The sequence below is a fragment of the Mixophyes fleayi genome, chromosome 3 (assembly GCF_038048845.1).
Source record: "Mixophyes fleayi isolate aMixFle1 chromosome 3, aMixFle1.hap1, whole genome shotgun sequence".
NCBI lineage: Eukaryota > Metazoa > Chordata > Amphibia > Anura > Limnodynastidae > Mixophyes > Mixophyes fleayi.
In genome coordinates, this window is record NC_134404.1 from 293,450,325 (window position 1) to 293,474,579 (window position 24,255).

Sequence of the window (24,255 nt, forward strand, 5' to 3'; positions counted from 1 at the left end):
ATTTTCTTTCCATTTAAAATGTAAATATTATTTAAATATTACTTTATTAAAAGCTGACCTAATATATATCAAAAGAAAATATAATTACACGTGAAGGTATATTATTAGATATTTATGCACACGTATTTAACACTGTAAAAAGATCTGTACTGATGTACTTGTCTGTTTTACTTTTTCCTTCTGTATAACATAGATAAACAGCAGGAGAGAGGAGACGGGAAGGGTGGAGGGGAGGGGGCTAAGTCCACTTATATAAATATACTTTTCGTTTTGTCATGGATGTTTCCTGTACTGACAATGAATAATCATATTTATTTTATTGAACACATACTGTATTATGTAAACATAGTAAAAAAAAAACCTGTATTATGTTTCCTGAGTAGCTTTGTACAAAATATATAGTTTATTTCTCTTCCGCAGTGACCCAACAGGTCATTTACTTCTGAATATGTTGCCAAGTGCCCTTATGTCCAGGGTTAGACCCTGTTTTGAAGATTTAACCCGGGAAATGTCTATAGTTTTTTTTGGGTTTTTTTAAAGTCTTGGTGAATTATTCAGTATTACATCTCTTGTTTTAGTTGGTGGGTGCAGTCGATCTATTCTCAGAATGCTGTATACATTTATTTATTGTAATAAATTATTTTCTGCAATGTAATATAATTGCATAACTTCCAAAATTTAGAATCACAAAATAAGCCCCGTCCCCAAACCAGCCACCCAAACTCCACCAACAGATAGTGAAATTGATTCAAAGCTCCACACCCCTTTCATGGGCCGTGTAGCGGGATGTCCTGCCAATACCGGGCCAGTTGGAAGGTATGTAATTGTATCATGGTCATGTCCAGTGGTCAGGTTATGTTGGTTTGGTGGGGTGTCCTGTGTCTGCATAGATTGTGATACTGTTGTATTCATACATGCATACTGTCCCGGAATGCCCATGAGATATCCAGATTTCTCATAGGGCTCCAGAGAAAGAAGTAAATTCTTCTGGACGGCAGCAGAAGTGGGCAAGGACAAGGTCATGGTGATGAGATTTGTGTCATTATTGTCCGTCCACTGCTATATGACGCAATGCGTACTGCATGATCACGCCCCTCCCACCACTGCCAGATGCTGCTATAAACGTGACTGCGCATTGGTGGATGGGTTGTGGCGCAGCCATGGGTGGGTGATGCAAATTGTTTTTCCTTGACCAGTCCATCCTGACTTTGTAGACCTTCCCTCTGCATCTCCCAGAAGGCCGGTCTACAAAGTCAGCAAGTGGGATCATTTTATAATCATGCCACGTTGTCCATTCATGTTGGGTTGGTTTAATAGAATGTTCTGCATATAACAGACGCCCCTGCCAATCCTTTCAGTGCTGCAGTGCTACTTACTGTAATTAATTATAGTTAAATTCCACAATAGGTTATCTAGAAATAGCATTACTCCTATACATAGGCCTAAGTTATCCACATGTTATCCTGGGCAGGTCACTAAAGCATACATCGTTAGTGTTTCAGATTGGATATAGCATTGGAAATCATTTTCAAATGCTATGTGATTAGACCATTTCCACACTCCACACTCCTATCCCACAGCACTAATTCATTGCATTAATTTCTTGATGCATTTACTCAGTAATGTTAAAGGATCTGAAGGCTCTAATAACATTGCTGGAAGAGTGACTTAGAAGTCAAGTGCGCTGACCGTAGAACAGTGACAGTAAGACTTGTTTACATGCAATACAGATGCTTTTGATGAGATCTGCTTAGGGCTACTTTTACAACAGGCAAATACAAGATTTGTTTTGCAGGATGAGATTATGACAGTGGATCCCAAATTTTCTCAGTTCGAGGCACCCTTCGGGTCTCCATAATTTATTCAAGGCCCCCCTAAGAGAATATCTTTATTACATGTGTCACTATCGCACTTTTTATTATTCATAGAGTTGAACTAATAGGCATGATTTCCTGTATAAGGTGTGACTGGGTGCAACAAATGGTGTCCCATTTAAAGTATGTCATGGCCCAGTGCTCACCACTGAGCTACACACCTTTACCCCTTGAAGCTCAGATATATATCTGTTCTTGCATGTGGGCACAATATGGGGGGACGAGTGCACTCCCAATCCCTACAGATTGTCCCACCAGGAGTCAGCATCCGCCACCATCTAGACCCGTTAGGCCATGTTCATTCCATTACAAGTACATGATCTACACTACAGGCCCATATTGTTGTAGCTTTGTAAATGAACTTTCATTTCATCAGCTTTTGATAAGTCACTTTATCTCCCAAGTGTTTCAGACAAAATAGTAAGCTCAAGTTATGTATACAGAATTGCATAAAATGATATGCTCTATATATGTAATACATAAATATACCAGAATAAGGCATTGTAATGTAATTAAGAGTGCCAGAGAATTTGTATTTTAGGTGCCATTGAATTTTACAGAGAATGTACACGTGCAGGCAGCAATACATAGTGAGCAGAAAGTGAGCTAATATGGACAACCCCTTTAAAGGAACAAACTATTGGAAAAGCAGTATATATTCAGAGTACTCTGTGTTCTGACGGATTTTTCATTCACAAGTAATTGCTGTCCAAGTTTTATCTACTCATAAAAAATGATGTTTCTTGGAGGGGGTGGGTGTGCCATTCTTTTAGACTTCATTGGAATACAATATAATAAAAATGGAAGCTATAGGGATTATTTAACTTGGAACAAGTATTAAGAAATGCATTTACCTCATTTATTAATGCGATTTATTTTCTATAAATGTTTTATTTGTGTGGAATTTTGTAAAGCTCATTTGAGTTGTAGCACTTGCATTAATAGTGTTGGCTCAATTCATTAAGTCTCAACGCCACAGGGTAATCTGTTTCTCCCACAGTCTAACCCTGACACTGTATAAACCATTCATTTTGCTCACCTCTAACCAAGACCCATCACACCACAACCTCTGGTACACAATGACAGTTGATCAATATTTACAGTAAGTGAATTTCTGAAAACAATTGGCTTTCTGTTATTCCAGCAATTGTCATGTGGAGCAACTTGCAACTCAATACCAATTGTGTACAGGTTGTTTTGGAGAAATAACCGTAAGCCCCTGCATATTTGTATTTACCACAATGAGCATTTGCCAATGAGTTTTATTGCTTTATTTATCTGCCAAGGTCTAAGGTAATGATTCATAGGGCTATATTTACTAAACTGTGGGTTTGGAAAAGTGGAGATATTGCCTATAGCTTTCATTTATTTAGTGCATTCTACAAAATGACAGCTAGAAACTGATTGGTTGCTATAGGCAACATCTCCACTTTTTCAAACCCGCAATTTAGTAAATATACCCCATAGACTCTTAATGGGGCAGTTAATTGGTGGTCATTGAAAATGATAGGATTCTTACTTTAATTTGCCCACCAATTACTTTACCATCAGTTATCTCTCGAACATGGGAGTATTAATGTTACTCAAAAAGAAAACTAATACAAAATGTAATCTTATAAATAGAAATAATAAATTATAAATGATTATTTTTCCGTAGCAAACCCATTTAATATCACTTAAGTCATACTCCTTGGGGTGCATTCTTGCTTTACTCATTTGGAGGACCACAAAACATGTAATCATTGAAGTGGTACTCTGACTTTAACTATTAAAAGCTTTCTAAAGCAGAACATATTAAATAACTCTGAATAAAATCCAACTGAGACGGGCATGTCATATTTTGCATAGTACATAAATATTGGTTTCATTTTTATGTGGCCAGTCCAGCTGGCTATGAAATGAAAGCAGAGCTTCCAGTTATAATGTGTTTACCAGATTCTCAGTGATGCTCTAATTGTTTCCCCAGAAGTTCTGTCGCCAAAGCTGCATATTTCTAATTGTCCGCAGCGATGAGAAGTCATACAGGATGTGCTGGCCTGAGCAATGCAGGAAATCTTATAAACAAACACACAATAGTGATTGTATATGTCACAGTACGCGGTGTACAGGACTTGTCGTTGTACAGCAGTATATTACTTCATGTTTAGGATACTCCATCACTCAGTGATGTATGTCCTATTGTGAATACTGTGTATACTGTAGTAAGGCAGCAGGAAAAGTGCTCTTAAATACGGCATAGTTGCCAACAATTTAAAATAGTTTCCAGGGATTCTTTGCTGCTGAGACATTGCATCCACGTATCTCGCATACGATACTTAACTACAAGTGATGGCACTTCTCTGTACAAGGTCAGCATCTATGATCCGTTGGAGCTGTGATCTTGCAATACTCACTGACAGTCTAGTATATTGATCGACAAACAAACAAACAGCATTTATAATCCACCAATACTGTCATATTAAAGCAGGTGTGGAGAAATGTCTGCAAATTGAAGATGCCAGCAATTTCATAATGAATCATTTGTGAGTCACATAAAATTTATTAAGGGTGTGGTACAGGTTGGCAGGTAACATAACATCAAACAATGGGCAGCATGTAATTACCATACACAGTATATTATACATCAACACACATGCTTCCAGCCTGTGCTTCCATCACACTTTTGTTGCCCGATAGTGTCGGACAAATCCACCAGTATATATCGTGGTGATCCCCGGTGGGCCCCACCACGTGTGGACCCTACTATACCATACGTCTCAACTCCTATTAACCTCCTACTCCAACCCTAATATGGCTGATCCTAACCAAACATTGGTGTGCAACATACATGTATTTAATGCACTGGGAGGGAGTGGTTGGGGGCTGACTATTTAAGTATTACTAACATTCTAAGCTGTCAATTCTCCCTCAGGCAATGCACTGCTTTGTGGGGTCCCTTTTTCCCCAGTGGGCCCTTCATACCCAAGTCTGAGATTTTTTCCAATGCTTATATTGCCAGCCTGTAACTTAATCTACTTTATCATCTGGCTCTCCCCCCTTCAGTGCACATTCCATTCCCAGCTCACTGGCACAGCATTATAACAAGCTGTGCCACACTGTAAAAAAACAGGGTTCCTGATAAATGTAGGAGCGTGGCTCTTGAAAGTGTCAGATCACTGCATGTCACAATGTTCTTCCTGTGAGTACCTGTAATTTCCAGGAATCAGTTATAATGATTTCTGGTATTTAAACAAAACAGCAATTGTCATTTAGAAGGGTGGCATCAGAGCAAATTTCTTAATCAATCCAGCAACCAGATTTGTCCAGCCCTAAATGAAATGGTTAATTCAGCCACTTTCATACACCGATTAGCCACAACATTAAAACCACTGACAAGTAAAATGAATAACATTAATTGTCTTGTTACAATGACAGCTGTGAAGGGGTGGGATATATTAAACTGCAAGTGAACAGTCAGTGAACAGTCAGTTCTTGAAGTTAATGTGTTGGAAGCAGGAAAAATGGGCAAGCTTAAGGATCTGAGCGACTTTGACAAGACCCAAATTGTGATGGCTAGACAACTGGGTCAGAGCATCTACAAAACGGCAAGTCTGTTGGGGTGTTCCCGGTATGCAGTGGTTAATGCTTACCAAAAGTGGTCCAAGGAAGGACAACCAAGGCTCATTGATGCGTGTGGGGAACGAAGGCTAGCCCGTCTGGTCCAGTTACACAGAAAAGCTACTGTTGCACAAATGGCTGAAAAAGTGCTTTAACTTGTTTTATAACAAAAACCAAAAACATTTCATATGCCAGTAGGTACGTGGCCTTAGGAGTCGAGGGTATAAGGACTATTTTATTGTTTGGGAGGATGGATATGTACTTGTTTGGGAGGATGGATATGTACTTTATTGTTTTACTTATATATACCTACAAATACAATAATATTACAATAAAATAATGTAAGTGTTAAACTTTTGAAAAGATTATTTAAGTGGTACATAATAATGAATAAGCAAGTTTCTGTGATTGTCTCTCTGTGTGTCCAGTAGAGGGAGAAAGAGAGCAAGATAACAAGTGTCAATATTAGGACAATGCCGTTTATAGTAAACAGTATCATGGTAAAATGCTTTGTGCTGTGTTTGTCTTGGAGAATTATGTGCCAGTCTTTATCACTAAGAACTTTATTGCAAGATTGAATTTCTATTGGCAGCACCTATCTCACCCTAATAACCATGTTTATGAAGTTGTTTTTCCCATTACAAGAATAAATGCCAACAGCTTATGGGACTGGCTGGCAGGCTGCATTGTCCTATAGCCTGGCAGTGGTGTGGAATGTGCATTTGCTCAGACAACAACCCTAGTAAACCATTCATATTTGAATGACACATTAAATTACAGGGAATGTCAATGCAAATAGTCTGGAGTTAAAAGCCATTCAAATGCATAATTAATTTGAAGCTAATGTGTTTTGCAACTTGCAAAAGTCACATTGTAAACAGTTTTAAAGGTTGAAGTTCTCAACAGGGCAAATTGTGCATATATGTTTATAAAGGCTCTCCTGTCTGAAGTAGCAATTTACAACATTAAAAAATGTGCATACAAAATTAGTACTCTGGAATACTTGTTTTTTTGTAGAATTCTGACAGCTGAAGCAACCGGGTTAGTGTTATGTATCCACCCAATGTGTTTCTGTAGTGGTAGCTGTAGGATTGCTGCAGACACAAAAATGAATCATTGATTTCAGTGAATAAACAGCCAGTCTGCAGGAGGCTTTCCTGGCAAACAATACCACAGAACTCACGGATTGCGTTTATTTAATTTTTAAAGACCACTAAACCTCAAAATTAAAGTGTTCATATATCAAACAAGGTAACATACACAGTTGTGTGTTACCCTTGCATTCCATTGCAGCTCTGTTACAAAGTCAATTTTAATTGAATAATACCTCCCAACTTTATTACAGACAGTTGAAACCACATACATAATACAGCAGGGATCATTTACCAATATTGTATTTAGAATGAAAACATCAACAGCAATAAGTCTGTATCTATGCAGTGCAAGCTAGACAATGATATAAAGTGTCTGGTTGCTTTAAATGCAATGTTGGCAAATGAACTCTGTTGTCCTAATGGAATCGGACACAGAACAGAAGCTTACAATAATGGCTTATGCATTCTTTAATAGGCAAAAAATGAGGGTTCCTACATGCCTCAGAGAGGAGAGAGCATGTAATATAGCGCACTTACAAGTTGATAGCATCTGCTATCCTCTTTCCCAGTTTGGATTCCTCTAAACACCCCATAACATAGAGAGTGTGCTCTGTCTAATGACTTTGCCCTATTTGTGGAAAAACATTGCTTTGTTTTTGTTTTTTATATTTTCTGTAAAGCAAGTCTACAAGTCTGTCATTCACCCTGCTGGCTCAGATAGAGAAGCACCTTCCTAACATGGCAACATGCTGGTAATAGATAGAAACACTTCATTTCATCTACACTGTTTAGCTCAGTAATACACAGTCTTTGATATATATTTATCTCAAGTAGGGGGGCTTTATTTGCTTTTTATATATTTTCTTTGGCTGTCTGCAGCAATGACACATTTTCTCAAAGATTTTTATGCAAGTAAATTAGTGATGAGTTCAGGATTTGGATAACAGCCAATTTAGTAAGAATATTTTTTTGTTCTGTGCTATATTGGCCCCTCACTCCCTCTTATTTTTAAACTGTGTTAATTTTGTTCAGTATTAAAAAAAAAGTATTTATTTAGGGATTCACTGATTATTTAAATGTTGAAACAATATTTGATACATGAGTTAGATATTGATCAGTTTGATATACTATTATTATAACACTGTAGACAAACAAGTAGGTTACTTTGTAAGTGTACAGGTTAATGGTAGGAGCATTTTACATACATAACTCATTTATACTGCTAGATATATCTGTAATAGAGGAAAAGGCATTGACATTATTATAGATCACAACCAGTAGAGGACTCTAAAATAATATGTTATAGCAATTTATGTTTTCAGTGACCGTTCAGCAGCTAAAGTTTGAAGAAGTTTTTGTAAAGAAGGAACTTAAATACTGTGAACTATGCATAATATGATAAGGTACACCATGTATGGGATAATGTATCTCATATTGTAAGGATATTAGAAGTCACCAAGGAGTTTCATGACCATACAAAGCCACAGCCCAATTCCCTTTATACAGGCCATGGAAAAGCGAGGTGACCTCTAATATCCGCCAAGGACTGCATAACTCCTTATAATACACAGGTCTTCTCAAGGAATACTAAAGTGATGATATCAGATCTAACACTTATGCCAGCATTATGTACTAATATTATATTAGTATCACTTGTGTATTATATATAATAGGAGTGAGCATCTTTTACAGGAGCTAAAGGGCTATAAATAAACCACACTCTGCGCTTGCGTTGTTGATAATGTTCGGTTACAATTTTTACAGGGACATGTTGTTGCGGTATCGGTGTGTACAAGCTCATTATATAGAATGCAGCCTGGGGTCACTACACATAATATGGCATGAAATGGTTTCATTTTATACATCATGTTCTATATATAGTACCATATATAGCTAGAGAATAGCAACAAATAGTGAGAATTCCATATAATACATAGAATTTGAGAAGTTATTCTGTACAGTTTACCATTATAATCAGTGGTCAGAGTGGGCTGGTATATGGTAGTATGTCATATGTCATACCACCACTTCTCCTACTGCCTCCATTGTGAAACTATTCATTGTGAATTCCATTCATTCACATTTTCCACACTGCCACTTTTTTTGGTGTTGACCACTCAATATAATAAAAATCCACACTCCTATATATCTATGGAATAACCAGAGTAGTGAATCTTGATATAAAACATCTATAGTCCATAAGAGCAAGATGTCTACTGCGCTGAAATACCGCACCCACGGATATAAAGGAGTGATCCCTGGGGGGGGTGCAGGGGTGAGGAGAGCTCATGGTATAGTACAAGGCCCAGCTCAGAGAAAGGTCTATACTGACAAAATGCTAACGCAGCACTTCACTCCAAGCAAAAGCCCATCAACACATTGTTGTGCTGCTGCCACATTATTTTCCTATCTGGCACCAGAGCTGCATTTATTGCAAAAATACATTATATCAGAGACTCCACCCTGATTAGGATTGCTGGCCGTGTATTCACATAAATGCTGAGCGTTCATTTCTAGGTACCATTTCATTTACCTTTATTTTTCTGTTACAGCGTTGAAAAAGAAATGGACAAAAACATACTGGTTGAAAAAAAAGCTTTTCTTCGAGACTCCGGATATGAGAGTGTCGCCTACAAGCCCAGCATCCTAGATAAACTGCTTCACACTCACCCCGTGTGGCTTCAACTAGGCCTGAACGATGACAACGTTCTAGACATCCTGCAAGATCAGCCGCCTGCGGTACGTAGAGGTGTAATGATACTTGTAATAGGTGATCATAAAATAACTACTAAGTCAGGGTTAGTAGAGACAACTCTACTTTCTGGTATTTAAGGTTTGATAGAGACAACTCTTTCTATTAATGTAGATAATTAGGACTTATTCTACTGATAACACTAAAGCCGCTGACTAGTTACATTGAGGTATTCATTATAGCCTCTTTAGGGTATGTACTCATAGCTTGTTGCTTTCCCCTGTGCCGGGATCACCATAGCTTAAAGATCTTTCAACGCAGCCTGACTGACCCTATTGAAATGCCCACAACTTCCCATTTCTATATCAGACTGAAGGTAGCGGAGAGCATGGCTTTTACCCTGTATGAAATAAGTCACTGAGTCCTGCAGCTTATTGTGACAGCCACACATTTAATAGAGGCGTGTGGCTATTACATGCAACGGGTCTCCAGGTCCTACTGTGTCTTGATCATGATCACCACTGCCCTCCTTCTGGTATAAACCCTAATGTAGGAGGGGCATGCTGCGTGGGGGCTCACACGCTCGACGGCCCAGATGAAGAATGCCCCCCTGTTGCTGTGGAGTAACAGTGTTTCCAGGGCAGGGATCTCACTGACGTCCTGTACACATTGGTGAGAAGGGGTTGTGGTTTATTTAATAACCCTATTATGTGGCCAGGCTAATGAGCCACGGGTGGATGTGACACATGTTATTTGTGGTAGACAACATTTCTTCGGTGTGTGGCAAATATTAGACATGCATTCACCATGCAATGAAGCCATTTAACACGTTACAGCAGCGGTCATAGGTATATTGATCTGTATTGGGACAATAAATGTGCATTTTCATGTGAATAGAAAGTTGTAAGAACATGTTAATCCACACACTAGAACTGTAAATGATAAAGGAGCCTTCAGAAGGTTGTTGTTTGAAATATTACTCCTGTGTTGTTGCTCTCTATATGTGTTCACTATAATAAGGGTGTTCCCTTTATCTGAGACATTTTTCTGTTTTTTTCATTTGTCATTTCCCATGTAACATTTAAACAATTTTCATGCTAATGTTTGGTGACATCTTCTTATTGGTGTCTGCAGGGGCAGGCTGGGCTGGGGGGCAGGGGGTCCCGGGCTGGTCCCATAGTGGACTACCTTGGGCCACCTGCATTTTTTTCCTTTAAAATAGGCTGCTGAGCCGAATCTTGCCCCCCAGGCTTAAACTTGCCAGCCCTCCCCTGTGTGTCTGTCACTTTTATTTTACCTTGGTTAGTCAAGTGATATTACAGTTCTCTTTCATAACAAAATTAATGAATATCCATATGACTTTGTTTTTCTGAAGTTCACAGAAAAAGAGTAATAATAATAATCCTTAATAATAGTTAAAGGAGCACAACTTTGTAGTATCTATATTTCCCACATAACAATCCCCACCTGAGTACTAGAACCGCGAGGGTGCCATGACCACCTGTCACAGAACATACGTATGGCAGTAGTGCTCCTGTCTTACTGGCTGGCAGCTCAGAGAGGTCTGAGAGGAAACTGCGGCGCCAGGTAGTTGTCAGCGCAGCTGACCAGACGTTTTCTCTAGCTAGTTCCATTGACAACTATCCAATGAGCGCACTTTATTTGTATACCGCTCCCATCTGTTAGCCAGGCAGAATAGTCTGTAACGGACAGGAGGGGATCTCCTGAACTACGGGTGTCCCAGGCATGAGACAGTTGCCGTTCTACTAATGTGGAAGAAAATAATATGTTGTTGTTGTTTTTAACAGACCCATTGCTGCATATTTAGAGAAGCCCAAACCCCTGAATTACACTGTGACGACTAGTTTTCCACAGCACATGCAAAACACACATAGATATGGATACAGCATACACTTTATACTGTCCAGCACCTGCTACTTGCAAATGTTAACAATTTAGGAATACAATGGTGCATTATTAAAGGTTAGAATTCCCCTTCCCTGTGTGACGTTCCTGGCCCCCAGCAGCTGCAGCCAAGGCACTGTGCGTATCAGCTGGTATATACTATTTTTAAGTATCATAAATGTGTGTAGTTATAGGTGCTCCAAATTCCTTCTTAAACGCTACACATAATCTTGGTGAACATCGTGTAGTAAGAGGCTGTTGCTGTACAGTTGTTTAATTATTATTTTTCTGAACTTCAATCGAACTTTGAAGGCGACTAGATCTTGCGGCCTGCAAATGTGCTGAGCTTTTCAGGATAAAATTGAGCTTGGCTCTCGTTGCTGCTTTGAATCGGGCTGGACCCCTGCCACACATTTCTTCTTTCAAGGAACTCTCCACCCTTTTGACATAAATTTTGCTATAATATTCTTCATACACACTCTGGAGTATACAGGGATTTTCAAACGTTTTCCTCTCCTTTTTCCACAAGTTGAACCGAGAAGCCCCTCATGTCTGTAAATGTTAACTCTGCACCTCCAAATGTTAGTTTTTTATTATTTCAGTAGATACGTGGAGAAAATGAAATTGCACTTCTATTTTTTAAACATTTATAAGTAGCTTAATCTGGCTGATTTTGAACATCCCCAGGGATTGACATTTCCATATATCTTTCCACTCAGTTTTAACCATACTTGTCCAGTCTCCTAGAATTCAGAGACTCCCATATTCCGGTTAGTTCTCCTAGGAGTGCAAATACAGAATATATACTCAGTCAAAAACAGGCGCAAATAAGAAAGGCCGCTCGTAGAAATATCAAAAAGTAGGTCACGCCATTAACCTATATAATATTACAACCATCCAATAGAGATATATCAACAAGCGCCAATCTAATAGAAAAAGGATCAATTCGAAACCAATATAGTCACGAGGGTCAGTGAACTCAGGCACTTTACCAAACACTCTACTGATATCTAATGTAAACAGACCAAATGAAGCGTTCCAAAACAAGTTTGCATATAGAATGAAAAATAAATAAAAATATGAGATTAAAAATTTACCAAATTTAACATAGATGAGATATATCCAATTGTACATATACGTGATTAATGTCTAAAAACATGAATAGTAACAATCCTGACTATAATATCAATGGGATGTCATATGAGATGATTAAGATGTAGAATAATGAATAATGACAATGATATCAATAGAATGTCATATGAGATAATAACAATGCAGGATAATAAATGGTAAATAGTAATAACCCTGACAGTGATGTCAATAGAGTGATATATGAGAAAGTTCCAATGTAGGAAAATAAAAAGGCAGTCTTTTGACATAAGTTCCGCCCTAGGAGTGCAGCCCATTCTCCTGTATCCTGACTGCTTCCTAGTGAAGTGGGCAGGATTGGCCACACTGCCTCCTCAGTCGCTCTTCACCTCCCCACTGGTAATAGAAAAAGACAGCTACTACGCTTGTAACCGCTGGTGTAATCTTTCACAATTAATAATTGTTTCCAACACAGAGAGAAAAGGTTTCTTGGGGCTCTTTGGGATGTATTGAAATTATAATACAATATGAAATCTTTATTGTCAGTTCACTAAACTATATTATCATCTCCCTAAGGATCCCAGATTCCTAGACACCAGCAAAATAATAAAATCAGTATAAAACCAGCTGAATTGTGATATAATTGTGAGAAAAAAATAATTTTTTAGTGTAATAAAAATGCAGAATAAACTTCACTCCAGTTATCTATGATCTTGTACTGAATGCTGGTGCTTGTTATATGTAGATGGCTGTTTGGATCCTTATCTGCTGTTCAAACCTGATTCATCTGCTTCTATTAGTTTTCATATTGTGCTGTCACAATTATGATTTTAATCTATAAGACATTCATAGGGAGGAATTCAATTAGCCGCGGTGCAAGGAAAAATCAGTGGAGATTTCTGTAAAAATTCTGTGGCAGAAGATTGCGGCTTATTGAATTCCCCCCATAGTATCATATATCTTAGTCTAATGAGCCTTTCATCAAGTAGGTGTAGGTTATTAATTCACTTCCCACTCCAAGGATATAGGGTCTGTGTCTGGATACCGTATTTATCTTTTCAAATCATCCATATGGAAATGTAACTAACACTGACAACAGAGATAAAGCAGTGACATTGCCACTAGTATTATTATAAAGCATTATAAATACTTATAAAGCCCAACAGATTACGCAGCGCTGTAGACAAATTTCACTAATTTAGAACAAAGTGATACAAATGGGTGCTGCTGCTTAGATCTTACAATCTAAGGGACCTAAGCAGTTGGAGCAGTATAAGGTGAGTCACACCAGATTGTGTACACTGTTATCTTACATACACAAGCTGCCTGGCCTTCCTCAAGCCTCTCCATTCACATGCCTTACTACATGGAAAATGTGATCCACCACTGGACATTACTGTACAACGTGCAGCAGTGAATTAATACAGTTGCTTTAAGGTATCTTTCTATTAATGTGTTAAACTGATGAATGCAATGTTATTATGTATAATATTATTACTGTCCAAAGCCACAATGATATCAGCATCGTTAATCAGTAAGCACTATATTCAACAAGTACTATAACATTCAGTGTAAATATTATGTTCCCTTACATTCTAGTTGTAATGTGAAATAATGTGATGTAGCACCAGCCCGTATTCCTGTAAGGTTGGGTGTAAATATGTGCAATTTACAATAATAATCACTTTTGAGGTCTAAAATTTCAAACTGGCTACATGAAAGTAAATCATTATTTCCTCAATTCTTTATTTTATATTCATGCCGTAATTTATATTTCAAATAGACGAATGTACAGCCAGTGCTTATGTCATGTTAGGTTGGTCCTATATGTGCTTATTATGGTGTTATAGAAGTTTGGTATGATCAAGTCCAGTGGCCATGTCAAGTCTAGTAGGTATAATGTTTATGTCTGTTTAGAGTGTAATAGAATTATAATCATGTCCGGTGGTCAGGTCATGTTGGGCTGGTGCTGTCCTATATAATTGCATTATGATGATGTCCATTTGTCAAGTTATGTTAGGTAGGTGATTGTGTCATAGGCTTTATAGAGCAGTGATGAGCAGCCTAGTACACATCAAGGGCTGCATCAGGCTTCAAAAAGGCTGCACATTAACTTTAATCACAGTAATAGCAATCACAGCCCCCAACTGACCTCCTCACCCCACATCACTCATCCTAAAATGTCAGCATATGCCCCTCAGACTTTCTACATGCAATTCAGACCCCCCACATCACTCAGACCTCTTATAAAATGTGCCCTTAGATACCCCAACAAAACTCCCTTTAGTCTTGAAGTAACTCAAACCCCCCACTTACTATCACATGACACTCAGCTGTCCCCACAATTCTCTACACCCTGGAAGAGACAGTGACCACCCACGACTAATTTAGCAACAATTTTTAGTCACTAATTAAATTATTAATTTAAATAAATTTTATAATGCCAGCCTAAAAACAGTCAATATTTAACTTATGTGCAAAACAAAATCCTAATTTGCACCCCTTGCATTGTAACATGGTTTTGTCCAGGAGACTGAAATAAGAATTTTCTCAAGTTAAGATCCTTAATGAATCAGGCCCCTAGTTATCATTTATTTAGTACATTCTACAAAATGACAGCTAGAATCTGATTGGTTGCTATAGGCAACATCTCCACTTTTTCAAACCCGCAGTTTAGTAAATATACCCCCAGGATTCATCTATTGAAGAAAATATCATAGCAAGAATTCTTCAGATCCAGCAGCACTAAATCCCTAAACATTCCTATGGAGCTGGGTCTGACAATCACAATGACTCAGAAGGCGATGACACAACCTTCTGTAGCTTATAGAAGCAGAGAATTATTCATGTAAATAACAAAGGACGAAGGACACAAGTTCAAATTAATAGCTGCAAGTCAATATTGAATTTTAATTAGAATATATTGCAAAGTATTGATAGTAAAAGGCATTTATAAAAGGTTTGTTGTAGGTGTAGTGTATATACATTTTAATGTTTATCTAAAAACATATTATGGATTTATGTTTGGTAGGTTGAACTTGCAAAAGATCAATTTAAAAATATAATTAATTCTGTAGATTTCCTTGTTTATAAAGCAGCATTTATACATTTTTGCTCCACTTAACAGAGGATATTGATCTCTCATACGTTGCTTATTATCTAAACTCCTATTTCCAGATTCTTTAATTAAAAGGAATGAAAAAGTATTATTATTTTTTTTTACAATGTCCCTAATTATATTTTACATTTCCCTGTTAACAGACCTTTGTGGTGAGAAAGTCTACAAGGTTACAGAAGAAAGTCCTTTCACTTCGAGTCCCTGAGGAATTAGGATCATGTTTCCAAGAATTTGTGATAAGAGAAAGTTCCTACAGTAAGTCATTAATTCTTCCCACCTCAAGCCTCTGCCCACTCTAAAAATCAGCCACACTCACATTACAGTGTGCAGCATAGAGATTGTTTCAACTTTATTTTGTCTACTTTTTAAGTTTTCGTTCTCTTTTCTTTCTGCCTGTTTTTTAGCAATCACCAATCAACCAGTTCCGCATTGTCCTACTAAAAGTCATACTTGCCTACTTTTGAAGGCAGCTGTCCGGGAGGTGGGGGGGGAGGGGGGGGGACAAGGTCCGCCGAGGGGGCGTGACCACATGCGTGTGCCACGATGGCACGTTTAGCCCCGCCCCCACCATCTGCAACAACGGCGACAGCTGGATCCTGGATTTTTGCATGCTCTCTCGGGAGTCCGGGAGAACTCCCAAAAACTCGGGAGTCTCCCGGACATTCCGGTAGAGTAGGCAACTATGCTAAAAGTACAGCACTGAAAAGAGGGTTATATGCATGTGGGGTGCAAAATTAGTAATGTAAGGAGTATTCACTCACAAAACCTAGAGCAGTGTCCACTATAAATACAAATCTTCCCGTGACCCCTAAGCAGTGGTGGCAGCCATTTTGTGCCTGAAACAATGTTTCTGAGAATGAAGGCTTTTAATTTTCTAGGAACTTGTGACATCACTGAGACAAAAATGCAGTTTTATCCCACAAAATGATGCTGCCTCTATTATGTGTAGGTGATGGGCCCACTTTAACAAAAATCTGTGTGGCAGCATTGTGTGACTTCACCTCATAAGACATGTTAATTGATGTGAATAATTAATGACCTGCTATGTGCAAACCAAATGATTTAATTAGAACATTTTTCTTGGACTTTACACAATAGAGAATGTAGCATTATACAGATTAGAAGAGAATACTATGGTAATGATAGCTGAGGTTAGCCTTCATGTAACTATGACAGCTCTGTGGTATTATTGTTTGTATTAGAAAATCCCTGTAGAGATGCACGTGATTTACATGAGGGGGCTGTGAAGTAACTTTAATAGAGCTTCTTTCTTTTCCACGCAGACATTGGGCTAAGAACATGTCTCCGTCTGAGATTTTCTGTGATAATCCTCTTTTATGTCCTGTCTAAACACTACTCAAGTGCTATTATAACAGTCATCAGCAAATGTCTAAATTTGACATATTTATTTACCGTTATTTATATAGCGCCTACATATTCAGGGGCAAACGCAGGAATTTCTAAAGGGGGGCTTCTAAAGGTTTGATTTTGGAACAAAGCAAACGCAGAACAAAAACAAACTTGTAGCAAAAAACAACCACAGACACTTTTGTGCAGTTAAATTGTTTGACATTAAATAAGAAGTTTGGTTTGGAGTCACAGAGTGTAAGAGGCCTTTGCACCACTGTTTCCATTTGACAGTTTAATTCCCGGTTTTCTGGAAATTTGACCCTGAAAGGTAATTTTCGTGATTCTAACTTATTTTAATATTTAACTTCTAACTTTAATTTTCTTTAAAAAAAAGCATTTCCACCGCCGGACTTCAGAGACTTTTGGCAGTGCATGGGCAGGGGAGATTTCCCAAATATACAGCATGAGAATAACATAATGTGAAGTGGTATTGTGCAGTGTCCATGTGTACAGCAGAAGAATTGCATAAAGAGAAGTGGTATTGTGCACTGTCCATATGTACAGCATGAACATGACACAAAGAGAAGTGGTACTGTGCAATGTCCATATGTACAGCATGAACATGACACAAAGAGAAGTTGTAATGTATATATGTATAGCATGGAAATGACATAAAGAGTAGTGGTACTGTGCAGTGTCCATACATTCAGCATAGCAGAACAATTCAGAACTGCATACCAAACAGAAATGAAGCAGTAGTGACAGATATGAAAACTAGAATTAGAACAGTAAAATGTATATAAATGTAATAAAACATTACATAAAAAAGAATGAGGCATAAAGTAAGCTGTACATTAATGAACACTGCTTTAAATACATTTAACCATCTAATCAAATTAATACTACTCTACAAAACTAATATTAATATTAATCTAATGTTAATCTCCTCTCACTTCCAATTAAAATAACAACTATTGAAATTAGTGTTATAGTTGCTTACCCAGCACTGCACATCAGGAGACTGCAGATGATAACAGGCCATTTACTTTCTGTATTTTCTATTTCGGAACTAGCACTAGATACAAAACTAACATACATACAGTAGAGACAAAAGTGACGGTGGCCATTTTGTTGAGGCCACTGTTCATGAAAACATATGCATATTCTCATTGAAATGTTTCCAAGGCTGCAGACAATGTGTTGCAGTTTAAGTAATATACCTACTAACTGGGAGGTTCTATGTGGACAGCATGGTGGCTTAGTGGTTAGCACTTGTGCCTCACAGCACTGGGGTCATAAGTTCGATTTCCGACCATGGTGTTATCTGTGTGGAGTTTGTATGTTCTCTGCGTGTTTGCAAGGGGTTTCCTCCCACACTCCAAAAACATACTGGTAGGTTTATTGGCTGCTATTAAATTGCCCTTAGTCTCTCTCGGTCTGTGTTAGGGGATTTAGATTGTAAGCTCCAATGGCTGTCCCAGCAGAGCTTGCAATCCACATTCCCTACCACATGAATACCCAATATGCATAGAAGAAATCAACTTCACTCACAATAAACTGCAGCTGAGTTTTACATTGTTTCCAGCTAGTGGGCTGAATCAGATTTATCAGGTCACTAGGAGCCAGTACCTAATGTATTTTGCAGAGAAGTGCCTTCTTTATTTCACTGCTTCCTAGTAAGGTAAGTAAAGCTGCATTCTGTATGAATATTGGTTCAATCCACAAAATGGCTGCCATCACTGGATGTAGGTACAGGTTGTTCTTCAAAGAACATTAAATATTTCTTGCTACAGTGTATTTTCCATTACTTGTAATGATGCAGCCCTGTACGGATTATAGAAGTTGAAGTATTCTCAAAAATAGTAAAGGAGCAGACAGAAGTAAACACTAGCACGAAGTCCGCATGAACAAAGGCTGTCTGAGCAGAGAATCACGTGAGGACTTTTGTTTTGCTACTTCTGCATTGTGCAACCCATATCTGTTTTGACCCAGTTTTAATAGATGAGAACATGTTCCAGGAATGAGGAAAAGGGACATAACTCCCAGACTCCTTATATTTAGCTGAACTGCTCTTTTGGCAAAGAACTGCCCTCGAAACAGTTGTTTTCAATTAGGAGAACACTGCTTTGTTTGATAGTTGCAAAACATTACTGCTTACTCTCTGCAGAAAAACACCAGGATTCAGGATCAGATTTAACCTCATCGTATTTGTGGTCTTGTGTGGTGACCATTATCTTTTGTCTCCACAGCTTTTTCCTTGGAAGGTTCTGGAATAAGCTTTGCGGACGTATTTAGGCTCGTTGCATTTTACTGCATCAGCAGGTAAGATGCATTTGCATGCTTTTAAAGTATATTAGGGATAATAAAACATAAAAATGTAACACCTAAATTCAGAGGCATCATAAACTTGCTGTTCTATGACTATTATCACATACATTGTATAGTTTGTTGACATGTGAACAAGATTGGATTATCTCCCATAAACCTAATAAAATTAAGCTCCATCCAGTTTCCCTATTTTAACATTTCAGTCCTGTACTGAAGTCAGCAAGGGCCTTATAGGTACAATCAGTAATATTGTTTCTTTTTAAAAGAAAGAAATGCACAAATATTTTTAGAGCTTGAGCCTACTCCTATGTCGGAGAGATACTAATTTAATCAAAGGTTATTTTAATGTCCATACTTATTGATCCACTGCCTCTAATCCTAGGTCTAGTCAATGGTGTATTACCCACAAGGGATTAGAGAACTCATTTTATTTGTAGAATTTAAGCAAAAAGAGAACATGTGCTGGTTTAGATGGACCCGTTCCACCATTGCTAAAGAGATGGTGCATTTTACCGTGTTCTAAAATTGTATAAATTAAAAGATTACAACAGAAAATATCCAGACAACTTTCTTATGATTTGGTTCATTTGGTTGAGTAAGAGTCCTTTCATTGGCTCATCAGTTTAACTTTAGCAGTTCATAAATAATTATGACATATTTAGCACTGTAAATAATTTGTTGGTCATGATCTGTGGTTGGTCACCTTGTTTGTTATATTAAAAATTTCAATACATACCTCGAAAAGATCCAGCGCTACAGTGTATTCCAATCTATGTCTAGAAATATAAAAATATTTATATTATTTTCCTAAGCTTGGTTCTGTTCTAGGATATCTTCATTGTCCAGTGTTAGTCCATCATGTTGCATGTAATAGAAAATACAAAAATATACATAGTGCAAAACTGATTTATACTTTAAATTGTATATATATATATATCAATCATACTTACCTACTTTTGAAGGCAGCTGTCCGGGAGGGGGTCCGTCGAGGGGGGCGTGGCCATGCGTGGTGCGCCGTTAGCCTCCACCCCCTGTCAATCTTAGGCAATTCTAGCCGATCGCAGCAGGGGGCGGGACCACAATGGCATATTTAGCCCCGCCCCCACAATCTTCAACAACGGGACAGCTGGATCCGGGATTTTTGCCTGTTGTCTCGGGAGTCCGGGAGAACTCCCAAAAATTTGGGAGTTTCCCGGACATTCCGGGAGAGTAGGCAACTATGATATATATCCACTTTATATAATTTTCCAAATGATCCTAAATGGTTGTTAGTGGCCCTGTACCCAACAAATTATTTAAATGGGAGGGGGTTTAAAGTTTAGTTAAAAATTTTGAGTATTCAATAAAACAAAATCACGCTAGGATATTTCCATTTATTTCTCATATTTGGCTTTGTCCGAGGAAGAATATTCCCCTGAACTGAATTAGAAGAACAAGGAACTTTATGAGGGCCTTTTATCATTCAATTTCTGGTAGGAATCCCACCGGAAGGGAGGGGCAGAGTGAATACACGGTAGATGTTTGCATGGTAACAACTATTTCACCAAGCACCTTGGAGAAAGACACTGGTTTTGGGGCACTTTTAAATAATTTGTTGGGTACAGGTCCACTGACAACCATTTAGGATCATTTGTAACATTATATAAAGTGGATATATATACAGTTTAAAGTATAAAACAGTTTTGCACTATGTATATTTTTGTATTTTCTATTACATACAACATGATGAACTAACACTAAACAGTGAATATATCCTAGAACAGAACCAAGCTTACGAAAATAATATAAGTATTTTTATATTTCTAGACATAGGGCCTGATTCATTTGGGAACTTAAGAAACTTCTTATTTCAGTCTCCTGGACAAAACCATGTCACAATGCAAGGGGTGCAAATTAGTATTCTGTTTTGCACATAAGTTAAATACTGACTGTTTTTTCATGTAGCACACAAATACTTGATAGCTTATTTGTACACTGAAATTTAAAGTTGATATTTGTGTGCTACATGAAAAGACAGTCAGTATTTAACTTATGTGCAAAACAGAATACTAATTGCACCCCTTGCATTGTAACATGGTTTTGTCCAGGAAAATGAAATAAGAAGTTTCTTAAGTTAAGATCATTAATGAATCAGGCCCATAGAGTGAAATACACTGTAGCGCTGGATCTTTTCTATTTACACTTCCAACCTCACTTACCATCAGGTAACAAAAATATATTATAATGTATTATATCCCACCCCCTTCCTACAATATCAGTTTTCTTCTGGCCACATATAGGGGCACATTTATCAATCTTTTCATAAAGTGAAAAATAGTTTTCAATCCTTATCGCATTGATAAGGATTGAACTATTTCTCAAATTTATGAAAAACGGATCACAGAAACAGCAGTTCCGATAAACTGCTGTTTCTGTGATAAAAAAAATCACACTTACCCCCCTCTTCGGAAGCGCTGTCTCAGGATCTCCTCCAGGTGTTCTTCGCTCCTCTTCATCCTTCAATTGCGCATGTGCATTTCGAGATCGCACAAAGATCCCTGCTTTGTCTCTGCAACTATCGTTGCAGAGAGAGAGCTGTGAGTGACAGGGAGGGATCATGTGATCCCTCCACACATGCGCTGTTCAGCTCTGCTCTTCGGAGCAGAGCTGACAGCATTGGATTTTTTCAATTATGATAATGTACGCCAGGTTCAGCTGGTGTACATTATCATGACAAGTTTCCGAAAAAAATGTTTTTTCGGAACTTGTTAGATTGCGGCCAGGAGCAGTCACCATACTGTAGAATGGTGACTGCTCCCAAAAACGAAGAGGAGTGCAAAGCAGCAGATATCCACGATATCTGCTGCGATGCACCTTTATTAAACATGCAAGTGTCACGGAGGGACCTGGATCTCACGGTAAGTGCACGATAGTGCACTATCACTACTTGTTAAATATGCCCCAAAGAGAGAGAAATAACATTCCCGTTGGAGAATATGCTATACATATATTTTGCCATAATCAAATAGGAAAATAAAATCAAGGTTATATTTGTTAATTTAATATGCCCAAATCTAAGATGGTATTTAGTCTTTGATTGCTAATAAAAATATTTAACTCTAATAAAGTCAATCTATGTCTCTCCATTTAAATTGCAAATCTCCACTTACTTGCTATGGTTGTGTTTGTGCAAGATCCGAATAATGTCAAGATGCCCGATGTAATTATCGCATACCCAAGTTTATGTTACTACCTAGCGCTATCATAATGTGGTCAGGGTGTTTAATCATTCTCAGTAAGAGGTTAGTTTTTTAAGTACGTTTAGATGTTTATTCTGAGGCCGGTCCAACACTCTCTCTAAGATCTTTTGGTTTTTTTTGTTATTTTTCAATTTTCTCATCTTTATTTATTGTGATGATAACAATCTGCGGTTTGAGCTGTGGAGGGAAGGCTTTATTGTAAGAGATTGTGTTAGGATCTGCTATTAAGGAATTCCTGTGATTTGCACATGTTGTCGGTTGAATGAGGATAATGTTAGTCTGGGCTGCAGACCAAGGAAAGATGTAATAATATCAGGTCTTATGAAAGGAAGTGGTTTGGGGTCATCTGCACCCGATGCTCCCATGTAGTCATTGGGCAGAGCTGGCTAATGATGGGTTTGTGCCGTCGCTGGGCCCAATGTGATCTCATTTTCCACTTCACAAAGGGACTTTTCCTTCACTGATATTTAAAAACAGGTCACAATTTGTAGCAGTCCGACGGAACAATGAATCACACTGCAAACTTGTTGCACCTTGTATTCAGAAAATACTGTCTCCTGTCAGGAAGTTGTTGCTGTTAATGTAGCATTCTGATTTGGAAAATATGTAAACTCCATGCCCTCCGAATTGTAAGCTCTTCTGGTGTCTTTCTCCATACCAGTAGTTTTGTTCATTTTGGGCTCATTCAAAGGTAGACACACTTGTGCTGTAATTGTCCATCGAAAAATATAAGCATGAAAATGTGTATTTACATACATCACCCCATGATAGCTTATAGTAGCCTATATTAAATTAGGAAGCCCCATTACCCTGTTTGTACATAATATAATAATGTAATGAAGCGTCATATACAAAAGAGAGAATAGTTTCTTGACAGTTGTTAATAAATTCTAAAGTCACATTTTCAATATAAAATGTCATTAAATACAAAATAAATTAAATACATCAGTTGTTTTCCCATTTGAAATCAAATGAAAATCTTCTTACTTGCAGTTTGTCCAACTGAAGATGTCAGTGTTTAGTAATTGAAATAGAAAGCCACAACTTGGTAAAATATTGCAGCGACACTAAGGATTTATGTAGTCAAAAGTGACCTGATAGTGCTGCTGATGATCATCACTGTGCCCTCCACAACTGCAAGAGATATACCTCCTAAAAGGCGTAGTTGCTGTTCCGTCCACACTATTGGTTTGCAATTACCTAGACATGCCCTCAATGTATTCAGCTTCATGTCCTCAATGTATTCAGCTTGTGCTTGCCAGCCCCCATTGCACCTTTTCATATGAAAGAAGGCAATTTAATTATACACAGAAATCTATATACAGACGTTTGTACATACATATTTTGTGGGCATACACAGAATGCATATCTCTGCAAATATTTATTGAGATACGTTCAGCTCAACTAAATGTATCTCAGTATATTATATATATATTGTGTTACATTTTTTATTATCATTGATTTATAAGGCGATACAGTGCTACACAGCGCCGGACAGTGGGGAACACACGGCATACATAAAAGCGGGACAAAACTATATAGACAAACTAAATGCATGCCCATGAGAGAACTTACAATCTAGTGGTAGAAGGACACAGCTCAGACAATAGGACTTGGGTGTGGCTCAGTGGAGATTGGGACAGTAGTAAGGGTGTACCAGTGTGGGGAGTATAGATAGGAGTAGGTTAGACTCTCTTTAAGAGATGGAATTTCATTAACATTCTCTTAGAGGAATAATGTCATAATAATTAACCATGTTATTCATTAAATACATACATAGGTTCATGTATGTATTCCTTGTCTTGCTTAATCATGGCCCAAGTATGTGAGGTCCAACTAGACCACATACTGGCCCACAACTTAAGGTGAATTGGATGCCTAACACACACACACAAGGATGATTTTCAGTGTGATCCAATGAGAAATTGCCCCATTACTGATGTCCTAGGCAAATGTCCCTTTGACTGAG

General features: G+C 37.9%; 1 protein-coding gene across 2 annotated transcripts in view; it reads left to right on the top strand.

Moving 5' to 3' along the window:
• The window catches only part of RIN2 (Ras and Rab interactor 2), a 134,020-nt gene that overhangs the window by 75,870 nt on the left and 33,895 nt on the right, over window positions 1-24,255 (top strand). For both annotated transcript variants that reach the window (XM_075203826.1, XM_075203827.1), the window contains 3 exons: window positions 9,118-9,304; window positions 15,513-15,624; window positions 18,969-19,041. In XM_075203826.1, the coding sequence (XP_075059927.1) occupies window positions 9,118-9,304; window positions 15,513-15,624; window positions 18,969-19,041 (372 nt within the window). The remainder of the gene's footprint in view (window positions 1-9,117; window positions 9,305-15,512; window positions 15,625-18,968; window positions 19,042-24,255) is intronic.